Below are 23988 nucleotides of genomic sequence, written 5' to 3' on the forward strand. Positions count from 1 at the left end.
TGGACTGTTCAGTTATTGGGCAATTACCTCTACCTTGTGTAAACTTGGTTTTGCATTCTACTAAGGGAAATATATGGAAAGCCAAAGATATTTCCCAAACTCCTCCAATATGGTGGGCTCTAATCTACAAACCCTGTCTCTTCTGAGGATCTTATAAAGGTTTGCTTTTAGGTTTTATTGGGCAGGTTAAAGCCTAAAGTGTGGCCTTTGTGGTGTTTCAGCTGGATGCCCAGGTAGTTCCAAGTTGTTAGGAAGGTGTCTCCACAATTTGTTTGGGCTGGGCCTTCAGTATCTCATGGCACTGTTTAATCTGTGGTGTCCATTATATTTCCTAATTATAGCAGCCGTGCATTGTTATTTACCTAGTGCCTGCACCCAGTGCGGCTCACGCACGCTCACATCCCAGCCCATGGTCAAGGACTGGCAGGGGCCCCTATTGGCAGTTCTCACTTCCCTAATGCCCTCTACTTAGGATTCCAGCTTCTTCAACTGTCCTGAATTCTGACCTTTGCCTTTCCGGTTCAGTAGAGCTTTGGGGCTCTGCTTAGAACTCCAGTTGTGTCCATGCAGAGAGCCAGAATGGTAGTGGGGCTTGGCTTATGAGGATGACAGTATTGCACTATTTTCTTTCTTTTGTCTTTTTCTTTTTTTGTGAGGGAGGGAGGGAGGGAGGGAGAGAGAGAGAGAGACGGAGAGAGGGAGAGGATGAGGGGCAGAAGGAGAGGGGAGCCAGAGAATCTTAAGGAAGCTTCATGCCCAGTGCGGTGCCCGATGTGATGCTCGATCTCACAACCCTGAGATCATGACCTGAGCCGAAATCAAGAGTTAGTCGCTTAACTGACTGAGCCCTCCCAGGCGCCGCCCTGCATTTCCTGTTTTCTAATACCAGGAATGGGTACCTCATCTATTTTATCCTGTTCTGTGGTTGTTAACAGTGGGAGGTGAGTTTGGTACTAGTTAGTCCATTATAGCCTGAAGTAGAGCTCCATGGTTCTTAAGTTGAAATCAACAGTGTAATTACTGAGCCCAATGAAAGAAAACTTAAATGTTGTTAGGAGTCAGACTTACTGGGAGGTCAAACAGATTAGTAGTGTTATATCCTATCTTTCAATGTCAGTCTTTGTGTAAGCCTGTTTACTGCTTTTTCATATGCATATAGGTATGTGTATATAGGTGCACACATATGTACGTACATCTCTATATCTATATTTATATGTCTATCTATATACATCTCTGTAAATCTATGTACCTATATTTGTATCCTGTATTGTGTTTATATATGGTGCTAGAAATATTGTTTCTGTAGTCTAATCATGATAATTTATCATGAATCATGCATGCCCTAGAGGCAGAAATATAGAGCTATTCTGTGGTATCAAGATAAGAGTTTCCAGAAAAGAGAAACTCCTTTATTGTTTCTGAGATACTCTTTTATTATTATTATTATTATTATTATTATTATTATTATTATTATTTTAGAATGGTAGTAGAGAAACTTTCTTTTTATTTATTTATTTAAAAAAAAATTTTTTTTTCAACGTTTATTTATTTTTGGGACAGAGAGAGACAGAGCATGAACGGGGGAGGGGCAGAGAGAGAGGGAGACACAGCATCGGAAACAGGCTCCAGGCTCTGAGCCATCAGCCCAGAGCCCGACGTGGGGCTCGAACTCACGGACCGCGAGATCGTGACCTGGCTGAAGTCGGACGCTTAACCGACTGCGCCACCCAGGCGCCCTGAGAAACTTTCTTTTTAATACCACCCTTGTAATAACTTGGTGTTCACTCTTTTTTTTTTTTAATTTTATTTTTTTAATTTACATCCAAATAGTTAGCATCTAGTGCAACAGTGACTTCAGGGGCAGATTCCTTAATGCCGATTGTCCATTTAGCCCATCCCCCCTCCCACACGCTCTCCAATAACCTTCTGTTTGTTCTCCATATTTAAGAGTCTCTTGTGTTTTGTCCCCCTCCCTGTTTTTATATTATTTTTGCTTCCCTTCCCTTATGTTCATCTGTTCTGTGTGTTAAAGTCCTCATATGAATGAAGTCATATGATATTTGTCTTTCTCTGACTAATTTCGCTTAGCATAATACCCTCTAGTTCCATCCACGTAGTTGCAGATGGTAAGATTTCATTCTTTTTGATCACTGAGTAATACTCCATTGTATATACACACCACATCTTCTTTGCCCATTTATCCATCGATGGACATTTGGGCTCCTTCCGTACTTTGGCTGCTGTCCATAGCGCTGCTATAAACACGGGGGTGCATGTTCCCTTTCAAAACAGCACACCTGTATCCCTTGGATGAAGACCTAGTAGTGCAATTGCTGGGTCGTAGGGTAGTTCTATTTTTAATTTTTTGAGGAACCTCCATACTGTTCAGAGTGGCTGCACCAGTTTGCATTCCCACCAGCAGTGCAAAAGAGATCCTCTTTCCCCGCATCCTTGCCAACATCTGTTGTTGCCTAAGTTGTTAATGTTAGCCATTCTGACAGGTGTGAAGTGGTATCTCAGGGTGATTTTGATTTGTATTTCCCTGATGATGAGTGATGTTGAGCTTTTTTTCATGTGTCAGTTGGCCATCTGGCTGTCTTCTTTAGAGAAGTGTCTATTCATGTCTGTGCCCATTTCTTCACTGGATTATTTGTGTTTTGGGTGTTGAGTTTGATAAGTTCTTTATAGATTTTGGATACTAACCCTTTATCTGATATGTCATTTGCAAGTATCTTCTTCCATTCTGTCGGTTGCCTTTTGGTTTTGCTGATTGTTTCCTTCGCTGTGCAGAAGCTTTTTATTTTGATGAGGTCCCAGTAGTTCATTTTTGCTTTTGTTTCCCTTGCCTCCAGAGACGTGTTGAGTAAGAAGTTGCTGCGGCTAAGGTCAAAGAGGTTTTTGCCTGCTTTCTCCTCTAGAATTTTGATGGCTTCCTGTCTTACGTTTAGATCTTTCATCCATTTTGAGTTTATTTTTGTGTCTGGTGTAAGAAAGTGGTCCAGGTTCATTCTTCTGCATGTCACTGTCCAGTTTTCCCAGCACCATTTGCTGAAGAGACCGTCTTTTTTTCCATTGGATACTCTTTCCTGCTTTGTCAAAGATTAGTTGGCCATACGTTTGTGGGTCCACTTCTGGGTCCTCTATTCTGTTCCATTGATCTGAGTGTGTTTTTGTGCCAGTAGCATATTGTCTTGATGATTACAGCTTTGTAATACAGCTTGAAGTCCAGAATTGTGATGCCTCCTGCTTTGGTTTTCTTTTTCAACATTACTTTGGCTATTTGGAGTCTTTTCTTATTCCATACAAATTTTAGGATTATTTGTTCTAGCTCTGTGAAGAATGCTGGTGTTATTTTGATAGGGATTGCATTGAATACGTAGATTGCTTTGGGTAGTACTGACATTTTAACAATATTTGCTCTTCTAATCCAGGAGCATGGAATATTTTTCCATTTTTTGTGTTTTCTTCAATTTCTTTCATAAGCTTTCTATAGTTTTTAGTGTGTAGCTTTCCCCCTCTTTGGTTAGATTTAATCCTAGGTATTTTTTGGTTTTTGGTGCAGTTGTAAATAGGATTGATTCCTTGATTTCTCTTTCTGTTGCTTCATCGTTGGTGTATAGGAATACAACCGATTTCTGTGCATTGATTTTGTGTCCTGCAACTTTGCTGAATTCATGAATCAGTTCTAGCAGTTTTTTGGTGGAATCTTTTGGGGTTTCCATATGGAGTATCATGTCATCTGGGAAGAGTGCAAGTTTGATCTCCTCCTCGCCGATTTGGATGCCTTTTATTTCTTTTTGTTGTCTGATTGCTGAGGCTAAGACTTCCAATACTATGTTGAATAACAGTGGCGAGAGTGGACATCCCTGTCTTGTTCCTGACCTTAGCGGGAGAGCTCTCAGTTTTTCCCCAGTGAGGACGATATTAGCGTTGGGTCTTTCGTATATGGCTTTTATGATCTTGAGGTATGATCCTTCTCTCCCTACTTTGTTGAGGGTTTTCAAGAAAGGATGCTGTATTTTGTCAAATGCTTTCTCTGCATCTATTGAGAGGATCATGTGGTTCTTGTCCTTTCTTTTATTAATGTGATGAATTACATTGATTGTTTTACGGATATTGAACCAGCCCTGCATCCCACGTATAAATCCCACTTGGTCGTGGTGAATAATTTTTTTAATGTAATGTTGGATCCGGTTGGCTAATGTCTTGTTAAGGATTTTTGCATCCATGTTCATCAGGGAAATTTGTCTATAGTTCTCCTGGTGTTCACTCTCTTAACCAAGTTATTAAATGTTACATTGGCAATGTGGGGACAAACCAACCTTTTCCTAATAAGATGGAATGAAAAAGGATATAACATCACATTAGTGTTAATCCCGTGAAAATCGAATAAGTCTAGTCATCCGGAAGCATCAGACAAATCCAAACTGAGGGACTTTCAGTAACTGGCTATACTCTTCAGAAATGTCAAGATCAAGAAACACAAAGAAATACTATTCCAAATTAAAGGAGATACAGTTGATACGATAACTAAGGGCAGTGCGTGCTCCTGAATTGGATCTTGGACTAAAAAAATAGCTATAAAGGGCATTATTGTGATAATCAATAAAGCTTGACTATAGATTGTGCATTAAGTAATCTTATTGTGTTACATTACATTTCCTGATTTCGATAAGGGCTGTGATGTTAAAAGACAGCATCTTTGTTTTAAGGAAATATACACTGAGTTTTTTAGGGATAAAGAAGCACGGCATCTCTAGCTTTCTCACAAATGGTTCTGAAAATAGTTTTATGTACATCTGTAAGTAGATATAGATAGAAAAAATTGATACAGCACATCGGGCCAAATATAAAAAGCTTGTGAATCTGGGTAGAGGGCATATGGGAGCTCCTTGTACTATTATTGCAAGTTTTCTTTAAGTTTAATATTATACCAAAGGAAAAAGTTATAGCAGAAAAATCAAATAGTGATACATCTCTATGGTTGCAAGAACAGAGATCCATCAAGCTTACCTAAAATAAAAAGGGGTACAGAGACTTTCAAATTCAAGTATGCCTAGTCTCATGGAGACTATTAGGGCCTGAGTTTGCTTACTTCATGTTTCAGATGCCGTGTGGTTTCTAGTCTTTGCAGTCGTGGTGCATTTGCTTTGCTCTCTTCTGTATACTGGATTTATCTGCTTTCTCTTGGTTGTTGCCCCTCTAGAAATTGTTCCTCAAAGTCGCTAACTTGCTGTCCTACCTCAGATTCTTGAGAGAAATATCACCGTTATTCTCTAGCTAATGCATTGCTTAAACGTATGTCAGGTGTTTATTCTTAATCGGGTCACAGGATTGAGGTGGAACAGATGGAGAAGGTGGGTTGAAACATGCAACATAGTTCTATGGTGTTTAGGGCTTTCCCTCACAAGCCTACGGTGTAATAAATTCTCTTGAAGGCGCTATGGAAAGATAGGGCAGTGAACTGTGTCTCCTGTATCCGCCCAGCTTGCTTATATTGCTTTTTGAGTTTACTTTTTAATAGACTCCTAAAATGCTTCTGTTGAGGATCTGCACATGAACTTGGATCACCCAATCCCCTTTCTGCTAAAATGAGGAAGAAGTATGATGGGAGTTAGAGGCAAGAGAATGGAAACATTCAGCATTTCTTTCTTTTGTATAGTAAATGGATGACTGCTTCCCTCCCCACTACTGAGTGTTTAAAAAATCATGAGTCTGTGTTAACTTTTGTTGTAAAACTTTTAAGTTTCATTTGACTGTGTTGATTTGATCATGCATGTTTATCTTAAGTTCAGATTCATTATTTAAAAACAATTTTTTAAAATTTTATTTAAATCCAAGTTAGTTAACATATAGTGTGATAATGATTTCAGGAATGGAATGTAGTGATTCATCACTTACATATAACACCCGGTGCTCATCAGTGCGCTCCTTAATGCCCATCCCCCCACCCAACACCCCACCAACAACCCTCAGTTTGTTCTCTGTATTTAAGAGTCTCTTATGGTTTGTCTCTCTGTCTGTTTTTATATTATTTTTTGCTTCCCTTCCCTTATGTTCATCTGTTTTGTATCTTAAATCCCAGCTATGAGTAAAATCATACATTTGTCTTTCTCTGTCTGACATTGCGCTTAGCATAATACACTCTAGTTCTATCCATGTTGTTGCAAATGGCAAGATTTCATTCTTTTTGATTGCTGAGTAATATTCCCTTGTGTGTGTGTGTGTGCGCATACATACCACATCTTCTTGATCCATTCAACCATTGATGGACATTTGGGCTCTTTCCATACTTTGGTTATTGTCGATAGCACTGCTATAAACATTGGGGTGCATGTGCCCCTTCGAATCGGCACACCTATATCCTTTGGATAAATACCTAGTAGTGCAATTGCTGGGTTGTAAGCTAGTTCTATTTTTACTTTTTTGAGGACCCTCCAGACTGTTTTCCAGAGTGGCTGCTCCAGTTTCCCACCAGCAGTGCAAAACGGTTCCTCTTTTCTCTGCATCCTCACCAACATCTGTGGCTTCCTGAGTTGTTAATTTTAGCCATTCTGACAGGTGTTTTGGTTTGTATTTCCCTGATGATGAGTGATGTTGAGCATCTCTTCATGTGTCTGTTAGCCATCTGGATGTCTTCTTTAGAAAATTGTCTGTTCAAGTCTTTTGCCCACTTCTTCAGTGGATTATTTGTTTTTTGGGTGTTGAGCTTAATAAGTTCGTTATAGATTTTTGGATACTAACCCATCATCTGATGTGTCATTTGCAAATATCTTCTCCCATTCCATCAGTTGCCTTTTAGTTTTGGTGATTGTTTCCTTCGCTGTGCAGAAGCTTTTTATCTTGATGAGGTCCCAATAATTCCTTTTTGCTTTTGTTTCCCTTGTATCTGAAGCCATGTGTAGTAAGAAGTTGCTGTGGCCAAGGTTAAAGAGTTTGTTGCCTGTTTTCTCCTCTAGGATTTTGATGGCTTCCTGTCTTACGTTTAGATCTTTCATCCATTTTGAGTTTATTTTTGTGTCTGGTGTAAGAAAGTGGTCCAGGTTCATTCTTCTGCATGTCGCTGTCCAGTTTTCCCAGCACCATTTGCTGAAGAGACCGTCTTTTTTTCCATTGGATACTCTTCCCTGCTTTGTCAAAGATTAGTTGGCCATACGTTTGTGGGTCCACTTCTGGGTCCTCTATTCTGTTCCATTGATCTGAGTGTGTTTTTGTGCCAGTAGCATATTGTCTTGATGATTACAGCTTTGTAATACAGCTTGAAGTCCAGAATTGTGATGCCTCCTGCTTTGGTTTTCTTTTTCAACATTACTTTGGCTATTTGGAGTCTTTTCTTATTCCATACAAATTTTAGGATTATTTGTTCTAGCTCTGTGAAGAATGCTGGTGTTATTTTGATAGGGATTGCATTGAATACGTAGATTGCTTTGGGTAGTACTGACATTTTAACAATATTTGCTCTTCTAATCCAGGAGCATGGGATATTTTCGATTTCTTTGTGTCTTGTTCACTTTTTTTTCATAAACTTTCTATTGTTTTCAGGTTGTAGATCTTTTACCACATTGGTTAAGTTTATTCTTAGGTTGGGGTGCCTGGGTGGCTCAGTTGGTTGAGCATCCAACTTCGGCCCAGGTCATGATCTCACGATTTGTGAGTTCGAGTCCCATGTCAGGCTCTGCGCTGGCAGGTCAGAGCTTGGAGCCTACTTGGGATTTTTTGTCTCCCTGTCTCTCTTTGCCTCTCCCCTGCTCACGCTCTGTCAATCTCTCTCTCAAAAAAAAAAAAAAGTTTATTCCTAGGTATTTTGTGGTTTTCAGTGCAATTGTAAATGGGATAGATTCCTTGATTTCTCTTTCTGCTGCTTCATTATTGGTGTATAGAAATGCCACAGATTTCTGTACGTTAATTTTATATTCTGTGACTTTGCTGAATTCATGTAGTAATTCTAGTGGTATTTTGGTGGAGTCTTTTTGGTTTTCCAAGTAGAGTATCATGTCATGTGGGAAGAGTGAAAGTTTGGCTTCTCCCTTGTGATTTGAATGCCTTTTCTTTCTTTTTTGTTGTCTGATTGCTGAGGCTAGAACTTCCAACACTACGTTGAACAGCAGTGGTGAGAGGGGACATCCCTGTCATGTTCCTGACCTTAGGGGTTATTACTTTTTTTTTAATGTCTATTTATTTTGAGAGAGAGAGAGAGAGAGCGAGAGAGCGATTATTTATTTTGAGAGAGAGTGAGCGAGCAGGGGAGGGGCAGAGAGAGTGGGAGAGAGGGAATCCCAAGTAGGCTCCTCACTGTCAGGCCAGAGCCTGATGTGGGACTTGATCCCATGAACTGTGCGATCATGACTTGAGCTGAGATTAAAAGTTGGATGCTTAAACTACGGAGCCACCCAGGCGCCCCAGATTCATTACTTTTTTGAAACAGGAATTGAAATATATAAAGTATATTTCAAAAATTTCCAAGAGATTATTTTGACAGTATATTTCTAATATTATAACAGAAAATTTTCCTGAAGGTTGTAGACGAATTTTTTTGAGTATCTACTTTGTGTCCTGAGTATAGTTACTTAAATGATATTACTGAAAATAGGGGCACCTTGGTAGCTTAGTCGGCTAAGCATCTGCCTTCGGCTCAGGTCATGATCTCACAGCTCATGAGTTCAGGCCCCGCGTCGGGCTCTGTGCTGACAGCTCATAGCCTGGAGCCTGCTTCGGATTCTGCGTGTCCCTCTCTCTCTGCCCCTCCCCCGCTCATGCTCTGTCTCTCTCTGTTTCTCAAAAATGAATAAATGTTTAAAAAAAAAGTTAAAAAAAAGATATTACTGAAAATAAGCTTCACAACTCATTGAGGCGAGTTTGACTAGCAGGAAAGGAAATGGAATCTCAAAGGGGGACTTTCCCAAAGTCACAATAGTTAATATAGTGGCATTAAAATCCAAAGTAGAAATGAGGTCTGTTAGACTCCGATCTATACACTCTTGCAAATGGTAAGGAATCCGGTGTTCAAATACTTTCACATTTTGAGATAATCAGTTTTATGTTATTTGTCTTAAAACATGTCACTATTATTTTTTTAATTCTGAGATGCACCCATTATTATCAACAATTTGGTCACATTTTGGCTGGTTTTGCTCAGAGCACTGGTACAGTGTCTGTTGGTTTTAGGAGGATAAAAGGAGTTGTTAATGAATGCTTGAAAGTGACTTCCTTGAGGTAGTCGGGGTCTGTGATTCCAGGAGACAGAACTGGAGAATCTTTTAAGAGAAATGTACAGTTATCAGTGATATGCCCAAATTGTGGACATCCACTCTCAAATTGTCACATTCAAGTATGGAGGTAAATAAGAGTAGTTTTAATGAACATGTAGCTATGAGAAAAGACAAAAAGTAAAAAGGTTGATTCGAGACCACATTAAAAATAGTAAGCAAAGGCTAAACCATTGGCTTTAGAAAAATTTCAGATGACTTTTTTTAGGGGTGGAGTGGGGTGGGGATAACTGGTAAATCTGTATTTAGTACTCTCAATGCTGTCTGTCAAGTGAAATTTACCTGAAGCACTTAACTTAGCTTGGAAGTAATCAAAGAATGTAGCCAACATGTTGGTAAAGTGATGTGATTTGCTAGACCGGTGGCTAGAAGGAAAATGTGGAGAAGGACACTTTCACGTCAGGAATTATTTTCATTGAGTGGGGGACTTCTGCCAAAGGGAAATAACACCTTTGAAATTTTTTTCTTGAAGTTGGACATAAAAACAAAAATGATAGAAGCCAAATGCCACGAGGAGAAGCTGAAACTGCAGCAGAAACATGATGCCGATGTTCAGAAGGTAGGCTCTCTAGCGTTTATTCTTTCATTAACATTGAATACTCCGAATATTCTAGGTCTTGTGACCATCCATCCCATCGTCCACTGATTAAATAGTCGTTATAAATAGGATTTGCTTAATTAGTATTTTGGCCAAAGTCGGATCTTTATACTTCACTTTCTAAACAAATGTGTTTCTGTAAATCCTTATAGTTGCCACGACCTTGAGTTCTTCCTCTGTTGTGTGAAGGCTGGCCTTCTTAGAGTCCTTAATCTGCATTCTAGCATTACCTTTCGTAAAAGCTGAAGTAAGACATCAACTGTACACACTAGTGTTTGTTTTAGTCTGATATTCTTTTTGGTTTTCTGGAAATTAAAATTTGCTTTTTGATTTAAAAAGGAACTTTTGGATTTAGTTCTGTTTGTAATAGACTGCACGCCTTGTGTTGGTAGCACTGAATGTACGCTTCTTTTTTCCAGTAGCTCATTGGGATTTATGCCTTTCTGTGTTTCCATTTGTATTTTTAAAGAAAACTTATTTTTATTCTTAATGGGCACAGCAATAATAATCAATTTATGGTTATCCTACATGGCATTTGAGTGGTTAGCATATTTTAGTATTGATTTCAAAAATTGAGTGATATATACATCTATATTTCAGTGCATAAAGACTAATCCAGATTGAAACTTGGCATTTACTGTTGCACCACTAAGCCTGATTCTGCGTCACAAAACTGAGTGACAGAGATGGTGGCAGAGAGTTGAAGCCACACATCACATATCCAAGCTTTCTTAAAAGCTGAAAATATATTCATATTTAGTCAGGTGCCTATTTGGCTCATTTTCTTTCAAAGCAACAAGAAGGAAACCACTGATTGAAAATAAGAAAGAGAAAAAATACTGAATCCTTTTCCTTCTTCTTTCTTCTTTCCCATTCACATTTTGAAGGCCAGTATTACTTTCTGCTCTTAGTGGAATTTTAGTCTAGCTCAAATTGGTTAGATAAAAACAGCTATCACAAATATGTTAGAGATTTGGTAATGTAATTTTAATAGAACATAATATATATCCAAATGAAATGGAATCTATTGATGTATAAGATAAATAAATACAAAAATATATTTGGAAAAATCACGGTAATAGAGTTTGAACTAGGCTTCTTGGTATGTCCGTTACAAAGATCAGTTCTAAGAAAAACATTTAATAATAAAATTCTTTCCAGGAATTTCTCCTTTAAAATAAATTCTGCATGAAAAAAGAAAGCAATGCAACTAGTTTGAAATGCCAGGTAAAATATAAATAAAATCCTTGACCTTACGCCAGGTTTGGAAAGTATATTCCTCAGTTTGTTGCTTGAATGGCATTTTCTGAGTGTCAGGAATCAGGGAGGAATAAAATTAGAGTGTTTTATCTGTTTGTGTACATTCTTTTCCTTTTTTGCTTTTTTGTGGACTTCAGGATCAAACTAGCTTCTTTTCTATTTACCAATCATTCTTAGAGGTGGAACTAAAACCATGAAAGGTAAAGTAAAATGATGGTAATAAAAGCACTAAGAAAAGGCTGGTGAGCCGTTGGTGAACAACCTTCCCTGCCAATATTTTTTAAGCTGAATTTGAGTGTACAGGAAATATACTCCAACCGTACGAAAAGTGGATATTCATACTCTTGCCTCAATTTGGTTTTCTTTTTTCCCCTTTGTTAGCACATTTTTTGTTCTACTTGCTAACTACTGCATTTTGGTTATTTCTCGTGTGTGTGTATGTGTGTGTGTGTGTGTGTGTGTGTGTGTGTGTGTAGATGTATTTAGGAGTATAAAATCATGATTCAACCCTAATAAATGATTCATTTAAAACTTCTGACACAATACAATTAATGATGTAAAATATTCATGTAATTTTTGACTTATTTTGAACTGACTTTTTTTGATTCATAATAGCAAAGCTAGATCTAAAAGAAGCCTATTACAGGTCATCTTCCCATGTGTCTGGGGATTTTTGTTATTGTGCATGAAAATGAAAGGACACCAGAGGGAGGATCCAGGGGTCCGCTCATCTGAAGGTGTCCTGTCCCAGTGCAGTGGAGGGGGGGTGGGGGAAGGGTGGATTGTGCTGTGCCAGCCAAGTTTCTGACGGCTTCTCTATGCTTCTTTATGACACACTTTAATCTCTGAATTATATTTTAGAGAATCAATTTATTATTTATGTTCTCCTTGAAAATTGATACATGAAAATTGAAAGCTGATGACATATTTCTTTCAGTAATCAATTATTTTAGTATATTTTATATTTTCTCAATGCCCTAGAAGATAGTTTTTACATCTTTTTTTGGAAACCCATTTATGGGATTAAGTGAGATAGACTTAACAAAAAATATTGTGCTTGTTTTAAAAGTTACGTGTTCTCTATATAAAAATAGTTTACTAAAACATTTTAAATTTATTTGCAGATTTTAGAAAGAAAGAATAATGAAATAGAAGAATTGAAAATTTTATACAAAAAGAAACAAAATGAAATGGAGGAGACTGTTAGAAAACTTGAAAAGAAAGGTGATGTATTGTTACATCAACTTTTTGAAAGCATTTCCATTTTATTTTCATGGTTGTATAAAGTAAAATTTTAGTTCTGACCTTTAATATGAGATGGGGATGTTTATATGGGCTTCCATATGACTGAGTCAAAACTGTGTGTGTGTGTGTGTGTGTGTGTGTGTGTGTGTGTGTGTGTATGTATGTGTGCGTATGTATGTGTGTGTGTGGTGTGTGTATGTATGTGTGCGTATGGGGTATGTGGTGTGTGTGTGTTTGTGTGTGATGGTGGCAGTGGTGGTTGGTTTGATTAAGCAGTTGGATGAATCTGTCACTACTCTTCCTACTTCCTAACTCTCTCTCCTTATTGGACTGGAGCGGCCATGGGTCAGTCATAGATTAGAGCTTACTGGCTTTCCCACGGAAGTCTAGGGAAATTATTCCTCTTGGCCTAATAAAATTCATTACATTAAGTATCTACTTTAAGCCTTGTGCTATAGGCTGGTGTTGTGATTGACAGAACAAACATTTAAAAGGTATTCCCCATTTACACTTTCATTACGAAGGAAAAGAAAGCATGTAATCAAGTGTTAAATTGACTATGACTACAGGGTAAAACATTGAACTGCAACAGGCAGTCAGAGAGAGTTTTAAAAATCTGTTGTAGGCAAAGGGACCTTAATGATGGTTTTGTGAGATTTGGTTAGTCGGAGGGAAGGGTTCCAGGTACTGGGGCAAGGATGCTGTGCCGTCCGGTGTGCGAAGGGTGTTGGAGAGCCCTTGAGCTGGAGCAGATGTCCTGTACATTAGGAGAAGGATTGAAAAGGACCAGACAGGGGAGCTTAAGCATGGCCTTGAATTTCAGATTTAGAAGTTCCAAGCTTATCCTGTAGGTGCTGGGGACCAGACAAGATTTTTGAGAGGTGAGCTTTAGACCCTCATGTTTTAGGAGGAGTAGCCTGGTAATGGTGAGTGTGACAGACAAGATGAGGCTGGTTTCTAGCCTGTTATAATAGAGGTGGCGTGGAGAGAGAGAGCGAGCGAGTGAGCAAGCAAATTATTCTACTTATTAGAAACATGGGCTCTGATCCCAGCCCTGCCGTTCGATGTCTGCTCTGTGACATCCCGAAGTTTCTCGGCTATGGCTTACTCTTTATAAAACGGTGAGGTTGGAATCAATAATGTATAAAGTCCCTTCCAACTCGAGGATGTTCTGCTTCCATGCTTCTGTAACTTGGCATGAGAATACTGGAATGATGGTAGGGCGCTGGGAGGCAGTGAGAGTGGAACTGAAGAAGACATTTTGGAGGATTCGGAGGATTTGGTGAATGGTGAGATAGAATCGATGGGAGAGGTTTCTGTTTCGGGTTTCCGTATAGAACTTGCTCTCTCCCAAACCACCAAACCTGAGTGTATTTGAGAGGATAATGCCCTTGAAATTTAGGGTGGCAATTATACATATAAGTTAACTAACGAAGCAGATATTTTTAGGTTTATTTCCAGACTTAAATGTTGGTGAAGGTAATTAGACATTTGTTCAGGTTCTTTCGCCAAATATCAGTGGCTACAAAAATAGTTAAACATTTTTTCTAGGTTTTCGTTTCTTATGCTGATTCAAACCAGGCAATTTGAACATGCCTGAGATTTCAAAATAATATTTCCTAAGGCTTTTTGAACTGCAAACAGATCTTAGTTTTAATTTTGGAATTGTGAAGTAAAATGCTGTCGATGCTAAAGACTAATATTAGGCTAGCCTGGATTCTTTTCTTTTTCCCCTTTTGTGTTGCGTGGCTGAGATCTATGTGTGAAATAAGTTTCTCTGTAAATGTTTATGAAAATTTTGCTATCTTAAAGTAAGCGAAGAAGAACATGTTCAGTAAGCTAGGAAAGTAGTACATTCAAGTAAAAACACAAGTGAATTTATTTTACCCTCCAGAAGACATGAGTGTATTAAACAAGTGTTCACTTAAATCAGCAACAGTATAAATCATTAAAATTTTTTTTTTAATGTTTATTTTTGAGAGAGAGGGAGATAGAGTGTGAGTGGGGAGGACAGAGAGAGAGGGAGACACAAAATCAAAGCAGGCTCCAAGCTCTGAGCTGTCAGTACAGAGCCTGATGCGGAGCTCGAACTCACACACCGTGAGATCATGGCCTGAGCTGAAGTTGGATGCTTAACCGACTGAGCCACCCAGGTGCCCCATAAAGCATTTTTAATAAGAAGATAGAAATTTAGATGATTTATAAGGGAAACGTTTTATATAATCGAAAGCCTATTTTGTTTCAGTAACACAAACCTTGGCAATCATTTTAATGTATCTAGAAGCGACAGTATATTGAAATGATGAGTTCCTTCATCTATTTATTCAGGACACATCTTTTTGAGTACTTGCCTATGTGACAGTGTTTTGGCCTGTAGATAAAAAGTTGGAATATCTTTCTCCTTAGGAGATAGGCAAGTAAACCATTATAACATATAAAGTAATAAGTGATTTATTGGAGAAATGGATGAGGTTCCCTGGGAATAAAGAGGAGTTCCTTTCTGCCCCAGCAAGGGGAGGAATCTGGTTGGTGAATGGTTCATAAAGAGAGTGATACTCGAGGGGCACTTGGATGGCTCAGTTGGGTAAGCGTCCAACTCTGGATCTCAGGTCTTGATCTCATAGGTCGTGGGATCGAGCCCGGTGTCAGGCTCTGGGCTGACAGTGCATAGCCTGCTTGAGAGTCTCTCTCTCCCTCTCTCTCTGCCCCTCCCCCACTTGCTCATACACACACTCTCTCTCTCTCTTTCACAAAATAATTAAACATTAAAAAAAGAGTAGAAGGTGATACTCAAATTAAGACTAAGGATAAGTAGGGGTTTTTCAGTAAGAAAGAGATGGGCATTCTGGGTAATAAATGATCACAGTTAGGCAGAGAATAGATGAAAGGACATGGCCTCAGGAAGCTGTGGGTAGGTTGGTGTGTTTACAATACAAGTTTAAAAATACGGAAGTGGTGAGAAATATGGCAGGAAATAGATCATGAGGAGCTGTTTTCCATATTAGAGATTTTTGGTTTTTATGTTTTAGGTGAGGGAAGTTGTAGAAAGATTTCAAGTCTGAGAGTAACAGTGCTGCGTTTGCACTGTAGAAAGGTCTCTTCAAAGCCACGGAGGACCCACTGGAAGGAAATGATATAGAGGCCAGCACACTGTTAAAATTGTCTAGGGAGTGAGTAGTAACAGATTCAACCAATTCTGTGGTGATAGAAATGGAGAGAAAGCGAGGAAAGAATAAAAGATCCTTCAGAAAAGATGATTGAGAAGAGTTGCAGAAAAATGGAATTGTCTATTAACTGGCAAACCTTATTTTTTGTCATCAGACTCTGATGAGGTAGCTAGAATTGGTTTAACTATGTTTTCATCATTTTTGACAGTTCAGATCCTTATACGTGACTGTCAAGTTATCAGAGAGACCAAAGAAAACCAGATTACAGAGCTAAAAAAGATATGTGAACAGAGTACCGAATCTCTGAATAATGACTGGGAAAAAAAGGTAAGTGACATAAGATGGTAATGGAAAATACAAAGGTATACGCTTGAAAGTAATATATTTAATTATAAAAATATATTCACAGAATATACAGAAAAGTATGAAAAAAGAAAATAAGATAACTTAAAATTCAGGCCCAACTGTCTAGAAATAGCAACTGTTCATGTTTTGGTATATTCTAGAAGTATAATGGTTTATAAAGTAGGTTTCACTTAGAAAACTTACTTTTGACTAATTCTTGAATTTCATGTTCTGAAATTTTTGTCATAGCTTATAGATTTTAAGGAAAATTAGTAGGGAAAAAACCGCAGGATAATTTTTGGAAATTATACCTTTTTAATTTTGGATTTTGGCCATTGGATCATTTCTTTTCTGAAATTTTGGATAATACAATATTTATAGTATAAACTTATTTTTGATGTAAACGAAATTAGTAGCGGATGGGTTTTTCTTGGAGGAGCATTTAATTTAATTAAGGAAATCTTTTCATATAATTTAGTAGTGCCAAGAGCAGTGTAATAAAAATACTTGTTATGAACGAATCTCACATAGTCATATAGTACTTTGACTTAGGAGCCCTTGACCATTAGTTCAGATTACAATATGTGCTTACAATAAATTAGGTTACTTCTTTTGAGGTATTCCATCATAAAGATAACTCATACTGTTAACTCATATTCTCTCAATAATAGTCAGGGTTCAAAACATTTTACTGAAAGTTATCAGTGCCTTTCCAGGCAGACGCCGTTGGTCTGAAATCTGTCCTGGCAATGGTAGCTTTAGGCCGAGTCTGGGAAGTGCACTGCAGATGTATTACGATGGGGAGAATCCACTCTTTTCTAGTTTTATTTTGTCAGTTTATGTGCTTTTTCTCATTCTCACATTTTGGTTTTGTCTTTTTTCCATAAGTTTGGCATATTTTTGTGTTTGTTGCAGGTACACTGCATACAGAACAGGTGTCCTTCCTCCCTTTGTCTGAATTCCCTAGTTCCTTACTTTTCAGTTTAAATTGCCGGGTGTTAGAAGAGAAAAGCCTTCTGCGTTCTACCATGTACAAGGGTACATTTTGTTCCTTTGGCTGGATTAGCAAATCTTTCTTACAGCTACATGGTAATCAGCGGATGTGAAATCCACTGCGAACGTGATTGATGGTCTTTTTTATGAAGTACAATTGCGTGTAAATCTGGGCAGATGGGAAAATGTGGTGCAAGTAAGATAGGTACCAAAAATTAATAAGGCGATGATAGGTGTACCTTACGATTTATGCAAGCATTCATTAAAAAATTATGAAGTACCTATATGGACAGGTGGTGCAAGTTTGTGCACGTGCATGTGTGTACATGCGTGTGCACGTGCGTGGTGTATGCACATTGCGTGTGGTGTGTGCACGCATGCGTGTGTATGTGTGGGGTGTGTGTGCACACTCATGCATGTGTGCGTACTCCCTAATATCCCATTAGAGATCTCCACTGCACGTGTCTCACTCCAAGTCCATTATACAACTTCCTATTTGAGATGTCTCCTTGATCGAAATCCCATCGTTCTTCCCAAACCCCATCTTCTTCCTTTGTTGCTAAAACATCTCCTCCTAGGGGTTTTCCCTAATTCCCTGTTCCCCGTGGCATTGCTGTTTGCCCAGATGCTTAGGCTCTTCTTTCTGCCTCACCTCCACATCCAATCACTTGTCCAGTTCTGTTGTTTTGTTACTTGTTTTGTTATTCACCCTTGGTCCTTCCCTAGTTCCAGAGACTATCACCTCTTCCTAGATTTGCTGTAACCGGACTCTCTGCACCTCTTCAGTCCACCCCCCCACAATACACCACACCGATGGTCTTTCTAACACACTGGTCCCCGCCCCACACACACCATGTTTAAATCACACCAGTTGTTTCCTGGTAGGAAATTTACAGGACTCTTCATGACTGAGACTCTGGATCTTTCAAGCTTCACCTTCTGTCACGACCCTATGCTGTTTCTTGTACTTTTGGACTAGCTTCACGAAACTTTCCCAGTTCTCTGATTCTACCGTGCTGTTTCTAATCTGTGCACCTTTAAAAACATTGAGTTATGATTCACACACCATAAAATTTACCCTTTTAAAGTGTACAGTTCAGTGGTTTTCATTATATTCACAAGATTGTGTGACCATCATCACCATTTAATTTCTGTCACCCCAGAAAGAAACCCATTAGCAGTCACTTCCCATTTCCCCTCCCTCCGGCCCCTTGCAAACACTAATCCACTCTCTGTCTCTGGAATTCTGCCTATAGAAGCACATACTATGTGGTGGTTTGTGACTGGCTTCTCTCACTTACCGTATGTTTTTTAGTTTCACCATGTCGTGGCATGAATCAAGAGTTTAGTCAGCATCATGGCTGAATAACCCATTGAATGGACATACCACATTTTGATTATCCATTCATCAGTCATGGCTTGATCTTCCAGGATGACCTCCATCCTGAAGAGCCCATCAAGGGTCATCTCACTGAAACAAAACACACTCGTTTCACCTACGAAATTCTTAAAAAAAAAAATTTTTTTTTAAATGTTTTTTGTTTCTTAGAGAGAGAGAGACAGAGTGTGAGTGGGGAAGGGGCAGAGAGAGAGGGAGACGCAGAATCCAAAGCAGACTCCAGGCCCTGAGCTGTCAGCAGAGAGCCTGACGTGGAGCTCAAACCCATGAACCATGAGGTCATGACCTGAGCTAAAGTCAGACACTCAGCCGACCAAGTCACCCAGGCACCCCTCACTTAGGAAATTCTTCAAAACATTTTTTTTAATGTTCATTTATTTTTGAGAGAGAGAGAGAGAGAGAGAGAGAGAGAGAGAGAGAGAGAGAGAGAGAAAGAGAGAGAGAGAGAGAGAGAGAGAGAGAAAGCAGGGGAGAGGCAAAGAGAGAGGGAGACACAGAATCCAAAGTAGGTTCCAGGCTCTGAGCCATCAGCACAGAACCTGACGCAGGGCTCAAACCCATGAACTATGAGATCGTGACCTGAGCCGAAGTCAGATGCTTAACCGACTGAGCCACCCAGGAGCCCTTCACCTAGGAAATTCTAAGGGATTTAGGAGCTCTAGCCCAGGAACCAAGGTCAAAGACCAAATATTAGAAGAAAAGATGCTCTTAGTGCTTTTACCACTTCAGACATGACAAGGGTTTTAGCTCTATGCCAGGAACTGGGGGCGGAGACCAATATATCTATTTTCTGTTACTTCACGGGTATATACTGAGGAGTGGAATTTCTGGGTCATATGGTAATTCTGTGCTTAATATTTCAAGGAACTGTCTGACTGTTTTCCAGAGTGGCTGCGCCCATTAACCTGTGGGCTTTTACAATACTTCTCCACCTATTTATGCAGATTCCTAGTTTCTCTGGGTCCCTTCTGTCATGAGGCAACTACATGGCCAAATGTCCAGGCTAAAGATCGATATGTAGGACCCTGGGAAAACCTTTGCATCCCCTATACCCACTGTCAAAACCCTGGCTAAAGAATGTGTGGATCCCCTGATGATCACAGGGCTCTGGTGGCATCTTGATGGCTTAAGAACCCCTAGCCAGGTCTGTCCTTTAGAGCATGACAAGTAGTATTTGCTGCTCAAACAGTTTATCCCCGAGGGGCGTGTTTTCCCTCTAAAGCCTCCCAGACCAAATTACCTAGATGCTAACTCATTGCTAGGTTTGGGAAAGCTTGCTGTGATCTGTTGTGCCTGGGACTTGGTAGATACCGATAGAATTTCTAGATGAATACTTGAGTATTAGTCATTTCCAGTCAGATAATTGGACTAGATACACCTGTTTGATCCTCAAATGTATCAGCCAAGTTGGAGCATACTTGTTTCTGCCAATGTCATGTTTCCCCCTGCAGGCTCAACTGTAAATTCCCCCGATGAGATGACTCAGACTGACATACAGATCCTCCTCTAGCTTCAACCATGTACTAGATGCTGTGGATTTTTAACACTAAGTAGGCAGATGTCCTGGGTGCCCCGGGAGACCATAAACATAAAGAAACCACTACAACAGGGCCCCCCGGGTGGCTCAGTTGGTTAAGCGTCAGACTTGGGCTCAGGTCGTGATCTCCCGGTTTGTGAGTTCAAGCCCCGCATCGGGCTCTGTGCTGCTGACAGCTCGGAGCCTGGAACCTGCTTCGGATTCTGTGTCTCCCTCTCTCTCTGACCCATCCTCTGCTCTGCTCATGCTTTGTCTCTCTCTCTCTCTCTCAAAAATAAATAAACATTAAAAAAAGAGAAAGAAACCACTACAATAGGAGTAAAACCACAAAATCCTAAGTGACCCTTTTAGATCACTTATTAGAGTTTACTACGCACATCAGTCGACGGCACCGAAACCGAGGTGCTGTGGGCTTTGCCACATTCACATGCCAGCTAAGTGACTGACTTTTGAATACCGGACCTAATGCCAGTTTAAAGCATATACTTTGGCAAAAAGTACAAATAACAACCTCCCAGGGATTTGGGGGACCACTCAAAAGTAGCCCACACTGCATATGTTGAATTTGTGGAACCCCAGGGTCTTCTTTCGTGTGGCTGTTACTGAGCCATCGTCACTTTTCCTGTTCAGCTAGAAATTAGAAAACTTCTTGGAATTAGAAAATAATTATTGCCCGCATTCTGCCTTGAATTTCCACCCTGTCTCCGGGTTTTCCCTATTAGTTCAGTGTCTTAAGAATCTCTGTGCATGTGTTACGTCCTTGTGTCTCCTATTCATGAATGGGAAATCCAATCTGTCCTTTAATCTATTCTGGACTTCTCCCACCCCATCTATTGCGTGAGCCTGGGGTTGGATGCAGGGACAGGAGTTGGACTCAGAATCTCCCTCCCATTCAGATAAGTGAAGGAACCGCTCCCAGGCTGGGAGCCCAGGCTTGCAACTCGGTTTAGAAGCTATCCACTGAACCTTGTTTTCTTTACCTTAGTTACACAGATATTTTGGAGCTTTGTCCGTGTCAACGGTGGATACCTAGTCTTTATCAAACCTGTATACTTGAGGACACGTAGTATATAGTTCTTCTTAGGGAGCTCTTTCCCTATTTGATTTATAAATGCTATCTTTACCTCTACTTTTGGATAGACTATGGAATGGGTAAAAATAGTTTCTTGTTGGGGGTGAGGGTGAAGGAGAAGGCATTGTTAACCTTACTCTTACGCAAAATTTTGTGCAAATGAACTGAAAATCCTGACGGGTGATGTTCCTGATCAATAACAATATTATAAACTTTTCTCTTTCCTGATTTCAGGCAAATACTAGTGTTGTGTACCTGAGGCATTGTGCTATCTGTGTGATTTATTTACCCTTTCTACCTGAGGTGGAGAATTCCCTTTCATATTCGTGTGTTCATTAAAATTTTCACTTCAGGAAAGTCAAGAGAAAAATTATTTCTTAGTCACACTCTATACAATATCTTTACTGTGAATATTTATTTGTGAGTTTTACATCTTTTGCTGTTAGGTCACCAAATAAATAAAGAGAGAAATAGAGGCAGACATTTTTTTTTTTGAGTTGCAAACTAATCTGTTCTATAATAATGGTGAAAGAGTCAATTCTTGAATTCACTGTGTAGCTCCACAATGCCGTGGCAGAAATGGAAAAGGAGAAGTTTGATCTTCAAAAGCGGCACACGGAAAATATTCAAGAGTTGCTCGAGGACACAAATGTACGTCTGAATAAAATGGAGGGTGAATACATGGCACAGACACAGTCCACGGTGAGGCTTTTTTCCCTTTTCTTGCCATTTTTAGTAACTATCCTATTAATCTCCGTGACTCCACGCTTCCCCGACATGTGCCGTGCATAAATAAATGTGTTACAGAATTTAAAACAACATTTTACCTTCTTAGTTGATGCAAAATTATATGCAACAATGGACAGCCTGTGGAAGTTTGCTGTGGGATTTTACTCTGGATTGTTCAGTGGTGCTTTTTTTTTTTTTTTTTTCACCTCCCAGAAGCCTTGACAAATCTTTTTTTCTTGTTTTTTCACTGACTTTCAGTCTAGACTTTCAGTCTAGAGTCTTTCTCTTTCTTTCTTTCTTTCTTTCTTTCTTTCTTTCTTTCTTTCTTTCTTTCTTTCTTTCTTTTCTTTTCTTTTCTTCTTTCTTTCTTTCTTTCTTTCTTTCTTTCTTTCTTTCTTTCTTTCTTTTTCTTTCTGTTTTGTTAGTTTGTTTGTTTCATTTCAACTTGACTGAGGGACCAGAGATGTCATGTGGTAATCCCCAAAAGTTCCCTTCCTGAAAGGATGCAGAAGAAGGTCACCATAGTTCACAGCAGAGAGACCAGTAACTTTCTCTCAGGAAAGATGAAGGATTCCCCTCAACAGCCTCCTCAGGGAGCATGTGGTTGCAGAAGATGGGTCTGAGAGAGTGAGTTCTTCGGCCTTTGAGAAGCTTAGCTGACTTCCTCAAATATGTAAGCCTGAAACAGGTAGGCTAATGGGTACGTGAACAGGGCTCCTCGCATCTGAAGCAAGTGTACCTCATCAGTCTTGTTCCTAATATGTGATGTGACCCCACTGAATGGTAGAGCCTTGTGTCAGGCTGAACCCCGTTCTCATTTCCCACTGACGGCCCACCCGGGCCACCCTGGCCTTGACCCTGTACTTCCTTGAATTTAAAGGTGTGGTGCTTGAACATGAGTCAGTTATTCAATCATATCATGGAGACCCCTAGACCAGCTCTAGGGCCTGTCTCACAGGGCTAAAGAAATGAGAAGCAGGATCCATAGAGACTTGGAACTTAGGCGTTAGGGTCTTGGGTTCAAATCCCAGCTTCTTACTAGCTTGAGTGCCTTGTCAATTCTTCCGGTGTTAATTTTCCTCATCTGCTGGATAGGATAACAGTAGTACAGTGTAATATATATTGTTGGACATTTTAAATAAATTAATATACATAAGTTATGTAATAAGTACTCAGTAGTTAATTTTTTAATGTTATCTTTGAAAATGTAACATGTAAGAATAATAAGAGAGACATATAAATGAGAAAATAATTACGTCAAGAAGTTAATCAACATTTGTTTGAAGATAGCAGGTTGAAGATCATGTTGGCCTCTATCCCTGCCCACAAAAATGATAGTTAAGGGATAAAGAAAAAGGCATAAACCCAGAAGGACAAAGAGCATTTGACAGTAATACAGTTTTTGGAGTTGGGAGGTTGTAGGTGAAACTGACCTAGCCAGTTCAAGAAAGCAGAACCCTCAGTCAGCACTGAAGAAATGTACAAGCAAACTGGATGACACTATGGGTCTTCTAGATGTGCAGGGCTTGTCAGCATCAGTCCCTGCTGGAATAGGAGGGTCAGGTGGTGCTTCAGTACCTTGGATTCCTAGAAAGTTTGTTTAAGCAGCTAGATGTTGACTCTGAGTGATGGACACAAGTGGATTTATTATACTATCCCTTTTACTTTTGTATAGGTTTGAAATGTCCCATAATGAAACTTTTTTGATGGTAAAATTAACAACCCAAACCAACCAGATCTTTCTGTCCCTCTTCCACCCACTTCATGGAGCGTGGGGGGGATATTAGCAGAAGACATGAGTTATTTTCTAAAGGGATTTTTTTTCTTTTTCCTTTTTTTTTTGTGGGGGGGGGTGACTTTGTATTTATTTTGAGAGTGAGTGAGCACGAGTGAGGGAGGGGCAGAGAGAGTGAGAGAATCTCAAGCCTTGTTAGACCATATTAGACCAGAACAGATAAGGAACCCCTACAACTCAACAACAACAGTTTCTGGTGCCCTTTCTGCTGAGGCTCACCCTCTCCTCCCTATTTAAAGCATAATAAGTCCAAGAGACATATTTAGTCCCTTATAAAAACATGGCAGGCATTACACTGTGTCCTCGAGCCATACTGATGACCAGAACGTCTTTGCTCACAGTTTTGTGGGCGTGACAGCCAGTCAATGACTATAAACGTCCAGTGGTGGTCAGTGCTCTGATGAAAAATAAGTCAATGGAAGACACGCATCTTCCCCCATAAATAGGGCTGATTTGTCCTCAAGATGGTGGGAATTGGTTGTTGGGATAAAAGAAATTTCAGATATTGTAGTGGCTTGTGACCCTCCAGTGGGTACAGTTTATAAAGAGGAGGTCTGAGGTATTAAAATTTTATGGTAGGGA

At 39.6% G+C, this 23988-nt stretch overlaps 1 protein-coding gene across 19 annotated transcripts in view; it reads left to right on the forward strand.

Annotated features, from left to right (window-relative positions):
• The window catches only part of CEP112 (centrosomal protein 112), a 467190-nt gene that overhangs the window by 74104 nt on the left and 369098 nt on the right, over positions 1-23988 (forward strand). For all 19 annotated transcript variants that reach the window (XM_023244533.2, XM_045044857.1, XM_045044855.1 and 16 more), the window contains 4 exons: positions 9739-9825; positions 12249-12348; positions 15745-15863; positions 21441-21584. In XM_023244533.2, coding sequence (XP_023100301.2) covers positions 9739-9825; positions 12249-12348; positions 15745-15863; positions 21441-21584 — 450 coding nt within the window. The remainder of the gene's footprint in view (positions 1-9738; positions 9826-12248; positions 12349-15744; positions 15864-21440; positions 21585-23988) is intronic.

This window comes from Felis catus, chromosome E1, assembly GCF_018350175.1.
Source record: "Felis catus isolate Fca126 chromosome E1, F.catus_Fca126_mat1.0, whole genome shotgun sequence".
Lineage (NCBI taxonomy): Eukaryota > Metazoa > Chordata > Mammalia > Carnivora > Felidae > Felis > Felis catus.